Source organism: Dasypus novemcinctus, chromosome 21 (assembly GCF_030445035.2).
Source record: "Dasypus novemcinctus isolate mDasNov1 chromosome 21, mDasNov1.1.hap2, whole genome shotgun sequence".
NCBI classification, from domain to species: domain Eukaryota; kingdom Metazoa; phylum Chordata; class Mammalia; order Cingulata; family Dasypodidae; genus Dasypus; species Dasypus novemcinctus.
This window is the reverse complement of record NC_080693.1, coordinates 61,543,435-61,562,422: the sequence shown is the minus strand read 5'-3', so window position 1 is coordinate 61,562,422 and position 18,988 is coordinate 61,543,435. Positions and strand designations below refer to the sequence as shown.

At 42.5% G+C, this 18,988-nt stretch overlaps 1 protein-coding gene across 15 annotated transcripts in view; it reads left to right on the top strand.

Moving 5' to 3' along the window:
- Positions 1–18,988, top strand: part of STAT3 (signal transducer and activator of transcription 3) — a 69,396-nt gene that overhangs the window by 48,043 nt on the left and 2,365 nt on the right. For 4 of the 15 annotated variants that reach the window (XM_004472451.4, XM_023582782.2, XM_004472449.4 and 1 more), the window contains 15 exons: positions 587–745; positions 873–965; positions 1,779–1,838; positions 7,123–7,152; positions 7,257–7,350; positions 7,452–7,499; positions 12,127–12,210; positions 12,742–12,840; positions 12,988–13,123; positions 13,856–13,908; positions 14,091–14,185; positions 14,312–14,451; positions 14,970–15,182; positions 18,122–18,164; positions 18,447–18,559. In XM_004472451.4, coding sequence (XP_004472508.1) covers positions 587–745; positions 873–965; positions 1,779–1,838; positions 7,123–7,152; positions 7,257–7,350; positions 7,452–7,499; positions 12,127–12,210; positions 12,742–12,840; positions 12,988–13,123; positions 13,856–13,908; positions 14,091–14,185; positions 14,312–14,451; positions 14,970–15,182; positions 18,122–18,164; positions 18,447–18,559 — 1,460 coding nt within the window. The remainder of the gene's footprint in view (positions 1–586; positions 746–872; positions 966–1,778; positions 1,839–7,122; positions 7,153–7,256; positions 7,351–7,451; positions 7,500–12,126; positions 12,211–12,741; positions 12,841–12,987; positions 13,124–13,855; positions 13,909–14,090; positions 14,186–14,311; positions 14,452–14,969; positions 15,183–18,121; positions 18,165–18,446; positions 18,560–18,988) is intronic. The other 11 variants (XM_058284275.1, XM_058284276.1, XM_004472450.5 and 8 more) reach the window with 3 other exon arrangements.

Genomic DNA, 18,988 nt, shown 5'->3' with positions numbered 1-18,988 from the left:
ATAGGCCTTTGTTTCCCTGTCTACTTTTTCCTCTGTGCATGCTATCAGCATTTTGAAACACAATTTCCTGTCCTTTGATCCAGTGAAGATTGGCATTGAAAAGACTCATGGAGATCAAGCAGTTCAACCCCTTCTGTCTTCCAGGGGGACACTAAGGCCCATAATGGTGAAGGGACCTGGCCAGGCTTGCAGATAGTGAGTGGCAAAACTGGCTTAAAGCCCTTCTTCTGGGACTGTGCAATCTCTTATGTTTCCCCAGTCCTCACATTTTGGTACATGAACAAGTTGGGATGAAGAAAGTGAGTGCCAAATTCCACATTTCATGTTCTCCATATCTGGGCTCCATATCACTTTCCAATGATTACTTGCCAGTAATGCCTCCTAGTAGTATAACTTTGATCCTCCTCCTTCTCTGCCCAGCCCCCCTCTTTGAAATTTGAAATTATAGGAAGGGCTTATAAAAAAAGACAAATGCCCATTTCTTAGGTTAGAGGATATTGGGTGGTATTTATACCTATGGTATTCCCTTCTCCTTCTCCAGCTCACCTGCTACACTCACTTAAGTAACTGATTATTTTATTGGCAGGATAACCTCATTAGCAGAATCTCAACTTCAGACCCGCCAACAAATAAAGAAACTAGAGGAGTTACAGCAAAAAGTTTCCTACAAAGGGGACCCCATTGTTCAGCACCGGCCAATGCTGGAGGAGAGAATTGTGGAGCTGTTTAGAAACTTAATGAAAAGGTTATTTAAAATCCTTGTCTCTTTCCTCGTCTAATAAAAGATTCTATTCTTAAATGAAAGATTGACTCACTTCAGAGGAGCAGGACATGGCAGCAGTCTGTGACCTGCTGTCCTCTTTCCCTTTCAGTGCCTTTGTGGTTGAGCGGCAGCCCTGCATGCCCATGCATCCCGACCGGCCCCTAGTCATCAAGACTGGTGTCCAGTTCACTACGAAAGTCAGGTGGGCAATGGCACATACACTTTTGGTAGATATTTTATTCAGGGTGGAGGCAGAATTGGTGGCCATGTTTGTTCTTTTCAGGCATCACGGGTGGTACTATTGTGGGTATAGAATTTGTTGGCCTAAGAACATTTGATCCTGGTGTCAAAAACCAAAGAGGAGTAATTTTTTTGAGGTTATCTAAACATGGTTTTATGATTCTGGGCCTAAAGTCTTAAGCCACAGCTTCACCTTCTGCCCTCCAAGTGAGGCAAAATGATCTCTATTCGTTGAGTCTACTTTTTCTTAAGGATTTTAAAGGAAAGAGGAAGGCTTAGTATTAGAGATGCTAAGAGAACACATGGCAGGTGGCCAGTGGGTCTGTGGGGTGAAGTGTTGCTTTCACACTCAAGTTAGAACAGGTATGTTGAGATTTTACCCCTCTACAATGAAGTATCCTCCCTCAGAACCTTAGTATGGTATTGGGTTTCAAGTTTAATAGAAAGAATATGAGTTGCAGAACATGTATTCCCAAAAGATTTCTCATGAAATGGCTTTTATTATCCATTTGTGAATGTCTCACAACTTTGTTCAAGGTCTTAGTTCTCACTATTCATTACCTCTTGGTCCAAAGGGGTGATGCTTAATTTAAGATTAATAATGGCATTGGCTGGAGGAGGAATTTGTGATGGTGATTTATTCAATTCCTAGAAATGAACAGCTGTGAATTTTGTATTTCTTCAACTAGAGGTTGCTGAGGAGCCTAGTGACTTCTTTAACTAGATGTATTTTTTTTCCCTTTGCTGAGAAATTTTTTTCTTTTTTTTGAAACAGGTTGTTGGTCAAATTCCCTGAGTTAAATTATCAGCTTAAAATTAAAGTATGCATTGACAAGTAAGTACTCCTAACTATATAGCTCTTATTTGATTTTCCAAATGAGAAGTTTGAAAGACATTATTTTTTCCATTTTGTCAACCTATATCTTTTGATTGGGGTGTTTATAATCCATTCACATTAAATATTATTACAGTAAATTCATTATTTACTTCCATCATTTTATTCTTTGGTTTTCATGTGTCCTATTATATCTTCTGTCTTTTTACTCTTTTGGTTATCCTTTCTGCTGTTCTTCTATACTCTTCTCCAAGCCTCTGTCTCCTGTCTTTATCTCTTAGGCTCTAAGGCTTCCTTTAGTATTTCCTACAAAGGTGGAATCCTTTTTCAAACCTTCTTAGTTTCTGTTTGTGAATATTTTATACTCACCTTCATATTTGAAGGACAGTTTTTCTGGATAAAGAATTCTCGACTGGCAGTTTTTTCTCTTTCATTATCCTAATTGTATCATACCATTGTCTTCTTGCCTCATGGTTTCTGATGAGAAATCCTCACTAAGTCTTACTGGGCATGCCTTGTATGTGATGGTCTGCTTCACCCTTGTTGCTCTCAGAATTTTCTCTTTTATCTTTGACATTTTTCATTCTAAATAGTATGTGTCTTAAAATAAGTTGTTCTCATTTCTATTGATTGGAGTATGCTGTCCTTCTTGAACATGTAAGTTCATTTATTTTGTGAGAGTTGGGAAAAATTTCAGCTGTTATTTCCTCAAAAACTCTTCTGCCCCCTTTTCCCTTCTCTTCTCCTGAAACTCCCAGACACCTATATTGTTGCATTTTGTGTTATGGTTCAACTCCCTGAACCCTTGCTTAATTTTTTCCATTCTTTTCTCTCTTCCATTTCAGCTGTTCTGTCTTCAGTATCACTTATTCTTTCTTCTATAATTTTGAGCCTGCTGTTGTTTGCCTCTAATGTGTTTTTTATCTCACCTATTGTGTCTTTCATTCCCATGAGCTCTGTCACTTTTCTATTCAGGACTTCAAATTCTTTGTCCTCACTCATGTCTTCTTGAAGTTGTTTATTTCTTTAGCCATATCTGTCAACTCGTTAATTTGATGTTGGAAATTTGTGTGCATCTCATTAATTAGTCATCTCAAATCCTGCCTCTCTTCTGGGGCTTTGATATATTCCTTTTCTTGAGCTAGGGCTTCCATTTTCTTAATATGACTTGCAATTTTTGCTGCTGTCTAGGCATCTTATTAGGATGATACTTTACTCAGCTGCTTAATTTTTCTCTTTTATTGGTGAGAGGTTATGTGTTTCTGCTGCTGTTTGACTCTTGGTTTGACCTGGATCATTAGAATTATAGTTGCTCAAAAGTGGACTTTGGACCCAGTAATGATTTGCAGATCTGCATCCTAAATCCTTGGGGAGGGAGGCTATAAAGGCAGGAAAAAAGCCTTTCTTACTTATTTTGAGTTTTCTCATGTGCACTTCCTTGGTCTGCCAACAGATGGCACTCTTTGGCAGACCTCTCAGTTCAGTGCCTTGACAGAGTGTGTTTGCTGCAACACAGACCACCAAATCAGTGTGATAGAGGTTCCTGCCTGAAGGCTAAGTAAACCTTATAATTCAAACTTTTTCTGAGGTAGTTCTCCAACCTTTGCTGGCAGCCCCCTCCCTTTTCTGGGGTAGGAAATAATTCCCCTCTATGTCCTCAACAGTCAGTCCCAGCTAGTAGAGAAGGAGATTGGGAGGGTTGGATTGCTTTAGTCCCAAATCTCTTTAGTCCTTTGCCAGCTCCCAAGGCCGACAATGGCCTGGCCTCGCCTGGCCTGGAAGGGCTCCTGGGACACAGCAGACCAAATGTGTGGGTCAAAACTGAGTTAGCCTTAGCCTGTGTCTCTCTCCCCTTTCCTGGGGCGGTGGATACCTGGAGCCCCCTTTGTCTGTAGCCAGCTCAGAGGCCTGAGAGTTCTAAAGTGTCTTTAGTGTGCTGGAGGGTGCTGGCAGTAGCAGCCACTGGTTTCAACTCACCGTTTTGCTGTCATGATTCCCCTCTTTGTCCCTCTTTCTTCTGGGTGGTGTCCAGCTTTTTCCAGGCCATTTCAGCCTGTCCTGTAGTTGTTTTCTGGAAGAGAAGAAAGTCCTGTGTATTTATAGTCTCCCCTCTTCCTGGAAGTCTTGACAGACATTATTTGAATTTAGAGACTTTATCTCCATTCAGGGATCTTCATTTTGTGAGCATAGGTTTTCAATGTGCTGTCATTTATGTGCCTGAACAAAGCCATAAGCTAGTGGTACAGATTTGAATTGAAATTGCTATTGTGACCTTCAGTGCCTCTTTTTCTTTATTTAGTTTTGCATTGTAAATGTAATTTATGCACATTATATAAAACAGAATATTTGGAAAATATGGATTTTTAATTTTTTCATAACTGCCATTTACCACCAGAGTTAACTTTTTTTTTTTTTTTAATTTTACCTAATTTTCTTAATGGGTATGCATACTTTTTGCTATCTTACATAAATTGGGTTTTCCAGGTTTAGAGCTCTGGAAGCCACTTATTTCCTCTAAGGCATGGGGCTTATGATTTTAAACTGCTCAGAGGTACTCTCTGGATTTCCTTGGTTATAACTGTGTAATCATTCTATTTCTGCTTTCCATGGACAATCAGTGTAGTCAAAACTTATATAGTGCATCCTCCCATAAAACTTACGTCTACTTATGTTTGGCTTCTTGTTTGTTTTTGTTTTTTAAAGATTTATTTATTTCTCTCCCCTTTTCCCCTCCACGCCCCAGTTGTCTGTTCTCTGTGTCCGTTCCCTGCGTGTTCTTATTTTTGTCCGCTTCTGTTGTTGTCAGCAGCATGGGAATCTGTGTTTCTTTTTGTTGCATCATCTTGCTGTGTCAACTCTCCGTGTGTGTGCGACACCATTCCTGGTCAGGCTGCCCTTTCTTTCGCACTGGGTGGCTCTCCTTATGGGGCGCACTCCTTGCGCGGGGGGCTCCCCTGCGCAGGGACACCCCTGCGTGGTAGGGCACTCCCTGCGCGCATCAGCACTGCACATGGGCCAGCTCCACACGGGTCAAGGAGGCCCGGGGTTTGAACCGCAGACCTCCCCTGTGGTAGACAGACGCCCTATCCACTGGGCCAAGTCCGCTTCCTGATAGTAAATTTTTAAATAAAAATAATAGGGGTTAGTGTGGTTAGCTGCCCTGACAGATATTAAAATGTATCACAACATTTCAGTTACTAAAATAACGTTACTAGGGCAGGAGTAAACTGATCATTAAAATAAAAAGTCCAGAAATGGACCTCAAGTTGATATAAGAAATTAATATATGTTCAAATTATATTTCAAATCAATGAAGAAAAGGTGAATTAGTAAGTGGTTTTGGGACAACTTGGATTTAGGGGTTTGAATTTTTAAAAATACTTTTGTTTAAAACATGTAAATGTATTTGGAGTCCATTGGAATAAACTCCACATGTTTAAAAAAATATATCTTTAAAGCATAAGTGGGGAAACAGATGTGGCTCAGGCAGTTGAGTGCCCACCTCCCACATGAGAGGTCCTGGGTTCAGTTTCCGGTGCCTCCTAAAGAAGGAAAAAAGAGACAATGTGCAGAGAACGAGAGAAGATGAGGGAGCCATGGGAGGGAGGGGGAGGGATATATATAATGGCAAAATGGCACAACCACTTTGAAAAACTGTTTTGCAGTTTATTAAAAAGTTAAGCATGTACCTATCCTATGACCCAGCTATTTCACTTCTATGTATTAACTCACAAGAAGTGAAAGCATATGTCCACACAAAGAGTTGTACTCAAATGTCCATTAATAGGTGAATGTCCATTAACAGGTGAATAGATAGGTAAATTATGGTATATCCAGTCAATGAAATACTACTCATCAATAAAAAGAAATGAACTATTGATATATGCAAATACATGGATGGTCTTAATATAATTGTCATGAGTGAAAGAATCTAGACAAAAAATGGATACGTAACTTTGTTTCCATTTATATGAAATTCTAGACATGCACATGAATCTGTAGTAATAGAAAGCATATCGGGGGTTACCTGGGGATAGGGGTGGAGTGGTGTGGGATGTGGGATTGGGAAAAAGATTATAAGTGGGCTGAGGAAACTTTTGGGGGTGATGGATACGTTCATTATCTTGGCTATGCTGATGGTTTCACAGGTGTGGATAGTATCTGTATGTATATCAGACTTTATCAAATAATACATTTTATTATTTGTTATATCTCAAAGCTGCAATACAAAAAACTGATGTTAAGGGAAAAAAGAAGAAAATCTAGACATGAGGGAGAACTTCCTGATAATGAGTTCTATTATGTTCTGAAATGTGGTATATAAAAAATGTTTTCTGAATGATCAATTTTAATCTGTAAACCCACATAGAATATAATATTTTAAGCAGTTCTTAATTCTAAAAGCACAGTTAAGTATATAGCAGAGTTCTGAGAAGGACTTTTTAAACATCTCCCAAAATAGTAAGGAAAGCCAGAAATGTGGCTATATGAAAAGCTATTTTATTCCAAAACATAGACTTAAAAGAGAGTGAACAATCTGGGAAAAATATTTCTAGCTATATTCAATAGGTTGCTCTGAGTTGTGTGTAACAGTAGACCTGTATAGAAAACCCAGTGTGATTTAAATAATAAGGAAATTTCCAACGCAGAGTAACTGGAAATGCAGAGTTGGGACATGTTGCAATGATGAGATCAATGACTCATTGATGTCATCAAGGACCCAGGATCTTCTGCCTCTCTTCACTGCCATCATCAGCATCACCTGCTCTGTAAAAAGTTCCCCTCTGGGTTGAAACATGGTTGCTTGTAGCAGTTAAGGCTACATTCTTCCTTGCTCTTGTTCAGCAGAAGATGTGGAATATAAATGCAGCCTGGAATATAATTCCTCCCATTCAATCTGTTTGAGACAATATAGGTCCTGTCCTCACCCACACAACTGGCAGGCTGTGTTCTCATGGACTTAAATGGTCAGAATGCCCTGGGGCTGGGGCTGGGGCTGGGGCTGGGGCTGGGGCTGGGGCTGGGGCTGGGGCTAGGGCTAGGGCTAGGCAGGTAGGCACCCAACTGTGTCCACTACATAAGCAGATACAGGGTTTTATTTCACATGTAAAATGTCATTGAATAGGTTAAAGAAATTTCTGGGAGCACAATGGTTTTCCCATCAGTAAATAATAGGTAGTCAGAATAGGCTTTTCTCCCCACTCTTTGTGTTGTACAGTTCTATGACAGTAAGCTTTTGAAGAAATATGTTACCTTTTTTATTAACAATTTGTGTTCTTAACAGAGACTCTGGTGATGTTGCGGCTCTCAGAGGGTAAGTTCATCCTAGAAGCTTCCTTTGGTTCTGTTTAAAACAGTCTAACTTTATTCTCTGGCCACTCAGTAACCTCTGTGGTTGGTTTTTCTCCTGTGATTTAGATCCCGGAAATTTAACATTCTGGGCACAAACACAAAAGTGATGAACATGGAAGAGTCCAACAATGGCAGCCTCTCTGCAGAATTCAAACACTTGGTACGTAGGAGAAGCCTAGACTTCCCTTTATGAAGGGAAAATGCATTGTGAGTGGTAAGGGCAGAAGCTTATGACAGAGGTGCTTTTTGTTTTTCTTACAGACCCTGAGGGAGCAAAGGTGTGGAAATGGGGGTCGTGCCAATTGTGATGTAAGTTTTGTTGGGGGTGAAAACCACCTGGGAGGGTTTTCTTTGAGGGAGAGAGAAGAGCATCCTCCTTACTGCGTAGAATTGCCTGCTATTTCTGATCTAGAGATTCAGAAAAGTTCCCCATGGACCAAGTGACATGATGAGAAATCTCATATACCTTGGAATTCTCTGACTCAGAGCATTTTCTTGCTTGTCCCGGGAGTTAGTTCATCACTAAGGAAAGTCCCTTGTTGGGTAGGTAGCCACACCCATTTGGTAGAAAAGAAGCTTCCCGCCTTGCCTGGGGCTTTCCAAATTCCCTTCCCAACTTCTACCAGCAAGGGCACACTGTTTGGATCCATTTTTGGTGCCCTCTTTGTCTCACTGAGGTGGGATAAAAGGTGTAAATGTACACATCTTTTTGAAAAATGTTTAACTCAACTGAAGAGCAAAACTTCTCTTGTTCTTTATCCCCCTCATTTCTACTCTGCCTCACTGGTTCAGATTATTGAATTCTTAGTGAAGAAGTGAGTGAATCACTCTCCTGAACTCACGAGTAAGAAGAGGGATCATAGAGTGGAGGCAGTTTTGGTCAGGGAAACACTTTTTTTATTAGGTAAATGTGACTGTGATTAAAAACTAGTTTTCAGTCTTTTTAAAAACTTTTGACACTCTTCTTTCTTATGTTTGTATGCTTTCTATCCCCAGAGCCTTTTTTTCCTTCTCTAAAATATGGCAGACCTTTTTTTTAAAGATTTATTTTTATTTATTTATTCACACACACCCCCTTGTTGTTTGTGCTCACTATCTGCTCTCTTTTTTTTTTTTAATTTTTTTTTAATTTTTAAAGATTTATTTATTTATTTCTCTCCCTTTCTCTCCCCACCCCCTCCGCCCCAGTTGTCTGTTCTCTGTGTCTATTTGCTGCGTGTTCTTTGTCCACTTCTGTTGTTATCAGCGGCACGGAAATCTGTGTTTCTTTTTGTTGTTGTTGTTGCTGCTGTCATCTTGTTTTGTGTCAGCTCTCCGTGTGTGCGGTGCCATTCCTGGGCAGGCTGAACTTTCTTTCACGCTGGGTGGCCCTCCTTACGGAGTACACTCTTTGCAGGTGGGGCACCCCTGCGTGGTGACACCTGTGTGGCGATACCCCTACGTGGCACGGCCGGCACTCCTTGCACGCATCAGCAGTGTGCATGGGCCAGCTCCACACGGGTCAAGGAGGCCCAGGGTTTGAACCGTGGACCTCCCATGTGGTAGACGGACGCCCTAACCACTGGGCCAAATCCTCTTCCCTCTCTTTTTTTTTAAAGATCTATTTTTTAAAATTTCTTCTCCCCCCTCCCCATTCCCCCTGTTGTCTGCTCTCTATGTCCATTCACTGTGTTCTTCTGTGTCTGCTAGTATTCTCATTAGGCGCTCCAGGAACTGATCCTGGGACCTTCCGGAGCTGGAGAGAGGCTATTACTCTCTTGCGCCACCTCAACTCCCTGTTCTGCTATGTCTTCTTATTTTCTGTCCCCTCTGTCTCTTGTTTCATCATCTTGCTGTGTCACCTCTCTGTGTCGGCCAGCACTCCTGTGCAGGGTGGCATTCCGCATGGGCTGGCACTTCACGTGGGCCAGCTTGCTGCATGGACCAGCTTGCCCTCACCAGGAGGCCCTCGCATCGAACCCTGGACCTCCTATGTGGTAGATAGGAGCCCAGTTAGTTGAGCCCCATCTGTTTCCCTGTCTGCTCTCTTTGTCTGTTCTTTGTCTGCTTGTCTTCTTTTTAGGAGGCACCAGGCACCAAACCTGGGACCTCCCATTTAAGAGTGAGGTGCCCAGTGACGTGAGCCCCCATCTGCTCCCCAGACCTTTTAAAAAAAAATAAACAACAATTAGAACAAAACTTGACAGCAATGAAAAGTGAGGTAGTTTCTATGGATTGATATAGGAAAGTGAATGTAGCATATTTGTTTAGAAAAAAGTGAAATACAGAATAATTTGAGTAGTATGTTAGTATTTTTGTTTTAAAAATACACTGCAAACTGTTTTATGTATATTCATGTAAGCATTAAAAAATTCTTGGCTACCAACCAAGCAGTGCTTACATATCAGTGCTGTTGTTGGTATTTGAATCTACTCTGTACTATCTCTGTAATATTTGCACTTTAAATGGAACATGTGTTACTTTCAGAAAAAAAGTATTTAAAAATGAATTGGGTGGAGCGGACTTGGCCCAATGGATAGGACGTCTGCCTACCACATGGGAGGTCCACGGTTCAAACCCCGGACCTCCTTGACCCATGTGGAGCTGGCCCATGCACAGTGCTGATGCACGCAAGGAGTGCCCTGCCACGCAGGGGTGTCCCCTATGTAGGGGAGCCCCATGTGCAAGAAGTGCGCCCTGTAAGGAGAGCCGCCCAGCGCAAAAGAAAGTGCAGCCTGCGAAAAAATGGCAAAGTACACATGGAGAGCTGACACAACAAGATGATGCAACAAAAAGAAACACAGGCGCCAGACTTGGCCCAGTGGTTAGGGTGTCTGTCTACACATGGGAGGTCCGTGGTTCAAACCCTGGGCCTCCTTGACCCGTGTGGAACTGGCCCATGCGCATTGCTTATGTGCACAAGGAGTGCAGTGCCACACAGGGGTGTCCCCCATGTAGGGGAGCACAAGGCGTGCACCTCATAAGGAGAGCCACCCAGTGCGAAAAAAAGTGCAGCCTGCCAAGGAATGGCGCTGCACACATGTAGAGCTGACACAACAAGATGACGCAACCAAAAGAAACACAGATTCCCGTGCCGCTAACAACAGAAGCAGACAAAGAAGACGCAGCAAATAGACACAGAGAACAGCAACTGGGGTCGGGCAGAAGGGGAGAGAAATAAGTAATAAGTAAGTAAGTAATAAATAAATAAATAAATAAAACACACACACACACACACACACACACACAGATTGCCGGTGCTGCTGATAAGGATAGAAGCGGTCACAGAAGAACACACAGCGAATGGACACAGAGAGCAGACAACTGGGGTGGGGGGGAGAAATAAATAAATCTTAAAAAAAAGAAGAATTGTGGGGGAAGCACGTGTGGCTCAAGCAAGTGGGCTCCCAACTACCATACAGGAAGTCCAGGGCTTGATACCAAGGGCCTCCTGGTGAAGGCAAACTGGCCCACGCAGAGTGCTGGCCCACATGGAGTGCTGCCCTGCACAGGAGTGCCAGCCAACACTGAGAGCTGATGCAGCAAAATGATGCAACAAAAAGAGAAATAGCAGAGAGACAGTAAGAGATGTAGCAGAATGGGGAGCTGAGGTGGTGTAAGAGAATGATTACCTCTCTCCCACTCCAGAAGGTCCCAGGATCAGTTCCCAGAGCCGCCTAGTGAGAATACAGGTAGACACAGAAGAACACATAGTGAATGGACACAGAAAGCAGACAATAGAGGGAGGGGGGAGAAATAAATAAATCCTTAAAATATATATATATGAATTGTGGGAAGTGGGTGTGGCTCAAGCAGTTGAGCACCTGCTTCCCACACAGGAGGTCCTGGATTCAGTTCCCAGTGCTTCCAAAAAAAACGAAAAACCAATTCAGGGGAACCAGTGTGGCTCAGTGTTTGAGCCCCAGGTTCAATCCCAAGCCCCAGTACCTAAAAAAAAAAAAAATTGTGGGGAGTGGATGTAGCTCAAATGGCTGAGTGCCTGCTTCCCATGTATGAGGTTCTGGGTTCAATTTCTGGTACCTCCTAAAAACAAACAAATGGGAAAAAAATAAAAGAACAACTCTCATCAGGGGGCGGATTTAGCTCAGTAGTTAAGCACTTGCTTCCCATGTACAAGGTCCTGGGTTCAATCCCCAATACTTCCTTAAAAAATAATTTTAAAGGGGAGATAGAACTGTTTCTGGGAATCAATTGATAGCTCTTGTTCAAAATAAGGTCATTGTACTGCTGGTAGGAGTTGCTTTAGAAAACAATTTCACATTATAAAAATGAACATATATACACTTTCTGGGGTTATGTAGCCTATAACCCAGCAGTGCCACTTCCAGGACTGTACAGTAGAGAAATCTTTGCACGTGACAAGCATATTTGTGAGCTCTAAATACAACCCCAGTAAATACCCTTCAACACTAGAGTAGATAAATGATTTGTGATACAGTCATCATACAATGGAATACTCATCATACAGTGGAGTTTTAAAAATGAATAAATTGTGTATATACACACAACCACCTGGATACATTTTATATCAAGTAAAAAGTCAGAGAAGAATACACAGTATGATACCATAAGTGTAAGATTCACAAATACCCAAAACTTAGACAATATGTACATTGTTCAGAGATATAAATATAGTTTCGAACAAACAAAAAACAACTATAAAGGTAGAAAATGGTAATCCCAAAAGACAAAATCGTGGTCACTTCTGAGGGAGGAGGGAAAGGGAGAATAGAAGATGAGGTTAAGGGTCAGAGCACTGGAGAGTTAGTATTGACAAGAGCTGTGATGCGAGTTGCGTCCTGGGTGGCTCTTCCCTGGCAGCCTGGTAAAGTGCCCTTCTTACTCTTGTGAGGCGGTGCCATGTCATGTTCCTCAGCTGTTGCTCTTAGGACCTAATGCCATTCTCTGAGGCAGAGATTCTTTCTTGTTATCTTAGGCCTCCCTGATTGTGACTGAGGAGCTGCACCTGATCACCTTTGAGACAGAGGTGTATCACCAAGGCCTCAAGATTGACCTGGAGGTGAGTTCTGCAATAGAATCGAGGTCAAGTTGCTTGAGTGTTTAAAAGATCTATATTCAGGTTTAAGCAAACTTGAATGAAAATCTATTTAAAAATTGCTTGTGGGTGATTTTTACAAGATTTCAGTAAAATAGTCTTTAAATAGCCATTTAAAATATATATATATAGAAAATCATGGCATTTAAATGTTCTTTGCCCAACTTTCTTGATTTTTAAATTAAGGTATACCTGAAAAATCAGGCATAAGTCTTTTATTCCTGGGACCTTTCTGTTTAATTGGAATATATAGCTTTCCCGTCTAAGTTTTATAAATGGGACTGTGTGAGAAAGTCAGATTTTACAAATTAATGGTTACAGTCAGACAGTAACCCAAGTCCCATAGGTCGCTCTTGGGCATTCTTTCCACTCTGGGTGGAGAGCTGCTCAGTCACATGCCTCCTTTAATTTTCCACGTGTGATCCGGGTGAAAAGATTTTTTGAAACTGTTAGAGTCCCTCTGCCTCCCTAACTCATTCCCCACTTATTCCACAGACCCACTCCTTGCCGGTTGTGGTGATTTCCAACATTTGCCAGATGCCCAATGCCTGGGCTTCCATCCTGTGGTATAACATGCTGACCAACAACCCCAAGGTTAGTGCCCCATCCTGTATAAAACGGCACTCTCTGGTGACTTCTCGCAGCTTGGTGGATGTTGCGGGTACCTAGTGCAGGTCATTAAGTACCACCCTGTCATCTAAATTAGCACATGTATTGTGTTGTTGTTGTTTTTTTCAATAGAACGTCAACTTTTTCACCAAGCCCCCCATTGGAACCTGGGATCAAGTAGCTGAGGTGCTGAGCTGGCAGTTCTCCTCCACTACAAAGCGAGGGCTGAGCATTGAGCAGCTGACTACGCTGGCAGAAAAGCTCTTAGGTCAGCGTTTTACCTCTTCTTCTCCCTGCCCTCCTCATAACAGGAATCTGCCCATGGGGCTCTTCACTCAAGAAATTTTTACTGAGCATCTACTTGGAGCAAGGCACTGTGCTGATGCCAGAAAATGAAGCCACTGGGGTGGGGAATTAGGACTAGGAGGAAGTTTGCATCCTGGTGACCCATTTTGTGAGGTGGGAGGCAGATTTATTTTTTCTCTTAGAGTCTGTCTCCCTCACCCTTCCAGGGTACTATTTCATCTAACCTTAGGGAGATATTTTAAGTGCATGTTAGAAAGCAAAGCTAAAGGCTTGGCATTCCCTGTTTCTTCAATAAATTGTAGGCTTGTTTTTACTTTTGTCCCTGGAAAAAAATTCTAGAGAATACTTTATGTGCTACCTGGATTATAGGTAGCTATGTCCTGTGTTCCTGCCAAATGCACAAACGTGTGTTGCTTGTTTGAAGTACACCTCATGAGGCTTGGAAGAACAGGGGACACTGGGATTTGCTGGATTCTCCACCACCTCTGCTGCGCAAAAAGCAGCTCGAGTGGGTCCAAATGATGGGGTTGGGTGTGTATATGTGTGTGTGTACAGGTATGACAACACTCAAATACATGAAAGCCAGTGGTTTCATGACCCAGTATGAAACAAATATGTGTGTGTTGTTTTATTTTAAGAAATAAGGTCTTGATTCAAAGCTGAAAGTTATACTACATTTTTTCTCCCCCTTCAGGACCTGGTGTGAACTATTCAGGGTGTCAGATCACATGGGCTAAATTTTGCAAAGTAAGCAAACTTGTTAAATCCTTGTGGCTACCTCTTGGGAGCGGGAGAGTGCTTACCTGTGTGGTTACCTTGGGGAGGGGGGCAGGGTGCTGGACCTGAAGGTCTTGAACTCTCATTCCAACAGGCAGGAGAAAAGGCTGGGGTGGTGGTACACCTGACTTTCCCATTATTCTTTTCTCCAGGAAAACATGGCTGGCAAGGGTTTCTCGTTCTGGGTCTGGCTGGACAATATTATTGACCTTGTGAAAAAGTACATCCTGGCCCTTTGGAATGAAGGGTGAGTTGAAAGGCGTCTGTCTGGCAGAGAGTGCACAGGTACAGCCAAGTCACTGTGCTCTTTCAGCAAGCCAGTGGCAAGGAATACCCTCGTAACCCAAATGTTATTACCCCTCTCTGGTTCCAGGTACATAATGGGCTTCATCAGTAAGGAGAGGGAGCGGGCCATTTTGAGCACCAAGCCCCCAGGCACCTTCCTGCTAAGATTCAGTGAAAGCAGCAAAGAAGGAGGAGTCACCTTCACATGGGTAGAGAAGGACATCAGTGGTAAGCTTGGCCCTCACCCACCCCATCTGGTGGCCGTTGCTGTTTCTGCCATAGCTGCTGCTGGTTTCAGGCACCTACTGCCCTCTAGTGAGCAGAGGTGGCCTTGGGCTCTCCTGTCTTACTTAGCCTTAGAAAACACGTTCGGGTAACTTTTTCTTGTCTCTAAATTTCTTCCCACTGAAAGATTTGTTTGCCAGTTTTGTTTTGCTTGCTCCAGTGGCTGATATTTACCTAGAAATTTGTGATTTAAATTTTTTTCTTCATCCCTTTTTTTTTTTACCTTAATACATCTTATGCAAGTAGTTATGCAAGTTTATTGCCTATGACTCAATTGAATTGCTGCTTCAGAAGCCAGCCTAGTATTTCCACTATGCCTGGCCACTGGGCAGAATATTGAAGGTCTCAAGCTTTGAGTTGGCATAAGTCTTCACCTCTCGAGGAAGGTTAATTAGGTAATGTTTCCTCTGAGATTACTAGCCAAAGGTGCCATTATCTTTTCTTCCCATATCTCATGACAGGTAAGACCCAGATCCAGTCTGTAGAACCATATACCAAGCAGCAGCTGAACAACATGTCATTTGCTGAAATCATCATGGGCTATAAGATCATGGATGCCACCAACATCCTGGTGTCTCCACTGGTCTATCTCTACCCCGACATTCCTAAGGAGGAGGCATTCGGAAAGTATTGTCGGCCAGAGAGCCAGGAGCACCCTGAAGCTGACCCAGGTAGTCGTTGATTTTCCACATCTCAGGCAGCTAATTCTTGGGAAAAGTAGGAAATTACAGGATCCTTGGAGGATAGACAGGTAATGTCTGAAAACCGTGGGGGATCTTTATTCCTCTTTATAGGAAAGAACTTTGTATAGTGTGTGCTTTCGAGGGTGGCTGATGGGACTAAAGAGAGGAGAGGCGTCAGAGTCGCCAGATTCTGCTCCACAGGGAGCACACCTATCTAAAGGAGGCAGCAGCACACACCTCATGCAAGACACATAGAACACTGTGGGGAGTGAGGACAGGATTTTTTTTCTTTTAAGATTTATTTTATTCTTTAGTAAGAGGATGCTTAGAAGCACAGTGCTTCTTACATAGTAGATGCTAGAAGGTTTGAGACTTAAACCTCAGTCTAGAATACTTCCTTTTCCCCATTACTAAACAATGTAAACTGTGTCAAGTGGAAAGAATAAAGACTTTTTGGAAGAAATGATAGCAGCATTGGTTTAACAGCAGAGTAGGGGAGATAAGTACTATCTCAAGGAAGACAATAACAGGTGGGGAGGCATGTAGTTGGTATTTAGAATGTGCAGCTATTAAGGCTACGGTGTTTTTTAATGTGCAAAAGCATGTGTATTTGTATGAGTTCTGTAAAAATTATTTTATTTTGAACCTGAAGTTTCTAACACTGCTCACCAGCATGGAGGGGTCAGAGCCCCCAGTCTGTTCCTAGCCAGTGTTTGCTGCTTTGACTCTGTGGGTTCTCTGTTCAGATCCTAATAAGGAATCTGTGATTTGCCAATTTTGTTTTTTTATTAGTAACTTGCCTTCATTGTAGATCTCTAATGGTGAGCTCTTTAAAGTGATCTTTTGAGGTTAGCTTCTATGCCCCAGTTTTTTAAAAAACTATTTTTGTATTAATGAGACACATGTACACGTGTGCATGCACATGCATGTGCACACACCAGCCTCCCTTCCACTGTTTCATAAAAAGTCCCTCTGAGCAGTTTCTTGGGGTGGGGAAGAATGGGGCTTGGAAGAGAGAATTTGAGCTCACTGGAAATCAGCTTTCCTTTTTTTGTTCATGATGTATAAGAGTTTAAGTCTCATTTCCTGTCTGCTACTTATCTCTCTTTCCACATTGGGCTTCAGTTGGGAGATCTGTTTATCAGCCCTTGTCACACTGCTCTTTGTTCCTTCTGCAGAGGACATCTAGGTCCAAGTGCAGGTCCTTGGACTAATTTTGCTTTCAAGATCCAAGCTCCCAATCTGAAGCTCAATCCTCTGTTACCATCACCCTGGCCTACTGTGACCGGGAGGCCAGGTCCTTTCCTGCCTGGAGACATCAGTGCTTCCTCAAGGGCAGGACGCTAATCACGAGGGAAAAACATCCTTGAGTGATTTGGCTGCTCACGGAGGGTGTGCTGAGGGGCTCATTGTGATTGTGGGGGTGAGTCAGGGAATAGTCAGAGGGCCGTGCTGGGCTGTGTGTGCGTCCCTCTCTTGAGTGGGAGGCAGCAGGGAGAAGGGTCCCTAACTGCTTCCTCTCTACTTCCATGGCGAGAGTGTTATTTTATGAGTCTCTTTCAGAGATAGATTATCTTCCCATGATTCACAGTTCTTTCCTTCATCTCTATTGGAAGCCCACACAGTATTTCCTGATGGTTTTAGGGAGGGATTATGGGCCACTTACAAATTAGATAAATTACATTTACAACCTTGTTTGGTGTCACATGTAAGTCAGTTTTTAGTCTTGCTTCTCTCTTCCACCATTCCGTCTCAGGTGGAAGTTATTTTTTTTTTTCATTTACCTTGATTCACTGAGGGGAATGAAATGCTTTTCTTTCTAGAGCGTCAGCTGCCTTCAGGTCTGAGCCAAAATGGTTGGATTTATAAGACACCAGAACCCTGCCTCAGTATCTCCTTTGAACTCTGCACTGTGTTAATCTTTATTTCTTGGCCAAAAATAACCTCAGCTGGCATTCTTAGAGCCCCTTTACAGTTCCTTTTCTCTAAATTTCTTTGTACTTTCTGATCCCTCAGTTTCTCTATAAGCCCTGAGCTTTCTAACTGTGCTTCTCTCGACCTGCCCCACCCATACCAGATTTCTTGCCAGTGTCTCCAAGGATCCTTGACCTCTGGGTGTGAGGGTTTAACATCTAAAATTCACTTTTTCTGATCCTCATGTTTTTAACTGTAGAATAAGAATTATAAATGGCAGGGATCATAGAGAATCACACTTCCCTCCTTCCCTCTCTTACCTTATACATGAGAGAGAAAGTACATTGCCTTAGGTCTCTTAACTGTTGAGGACATAAATGAGCCCAAGTCTCCGTCTTCCAGTCCTGAGATAATTGTGTACTACATGACGAAGACATGTTCCTAGCATGTAGAGATGCTTTTTGTTTGATATATTTATCCAACTGAGAAGTTACCATAGTGGCAGATTAGTGCTGGTAGGAATAGAAGGTATAACTCAGCATTGAAACCACAAACTTAGCAGTCTCCATGTTCTTTTAAAGGTTCTGTGGTGTTGGTGTCTGAGCTGGACACTGTGCCAAGACTGCACAGGCTTGGTTCCTACATGCAGGGAAGTTATCTAAGAGATGCAACCATGCCACACATAGGCCGTTAAACGTTTACATAATCTAGGGACAGAATGAACACAAGGTTGGCGTTAGTCTAGGCTTAGGTAGGATGAGGAGATGCCAACAAGTCTCTGTCGTTCAAGAAAACTTTATGGGAGGAATTGAATTTCAAAGCTGTGAGTGCCTGGGACATCAAGTAGTCTACAATGAGGAGAGGGCAACACAGAAGGTGAGAGGTGGAGGTCTCAAAAAATCTCTGCTTAAGCATATAGTGAATTTCGAGTTAGCCTACATGAGGTAGACAGCTTCCTCCTGCCATATCCTCAGAGTGGGGTCACAATCAGTAAACCCCAGTTTTCTTCTTTCCAGGTGCTGCCCCATACCTGAAAACCAAGTTTATCTGTGTGACACCGTAAGTGGCTTCCCTTCCCAATTTTGCCTTCATTTCTAACATCCTCAGTTATTCCCCTGGGAATAGAACTCTGGGTGAGAGTTATCCTGTGAAGGGTTGGAAATCCCTGGGCTGTGTTTAGTATTCAAAGCGACCTTGTGTGTTTAAAAAGCTTGAGCTTTTATTTTTCTGTTGGATACCAGAGTTTGATGGCTTGTGTGTGTGTGTTCTGTTCTTTTTTTATCTCCATTGTGTCTTGTCAACCCGGCCCTTTCCCCTCCTGCTGCTCCCCATTTCCTACAGAACGACCTGCAGCAATACCATTGACCTGCCGATGTCCCCCCGCACTTTAGATTCATTGATGCAGTTTGGAAATAATGGTGAAGGTGCTGAACCCTCAGCAGGAGGGCAGTTTGGTGAGTATTTGTTTGACAGACTTTGTCCCTAGAAGAGAAGTCAGTTCCTTTGTGTGATGCTCACTAGTGCAGAGCCCAGAGCTGGGCACACAGATTGTTGGGAGGAGGCGCTCAAGCAGTACTTTCCAACAGAAACAGAATGTACACCCCACGTGTAATCGTCAATTTTCTAGTAGCCACACTTAAAATAACAGTAGACGGAAACAGAGGTTAATTTAATAATATATTTTATTTAGCCCAATGACACCAAAATATCATTTCAACATGTAAAAAAGAAATTAACAAGGTATTTTTACATTCTTTATACTAAGTCTTTGAAAATCACATCTCGATTTGGACTAGCCACATTTCAAGTGCTCAGCAGCCACATGTGACTCAAGTCCATTTTGGACAGGGCAACCTTAGAGCTTTTTTAAAATAGAGAGCTGC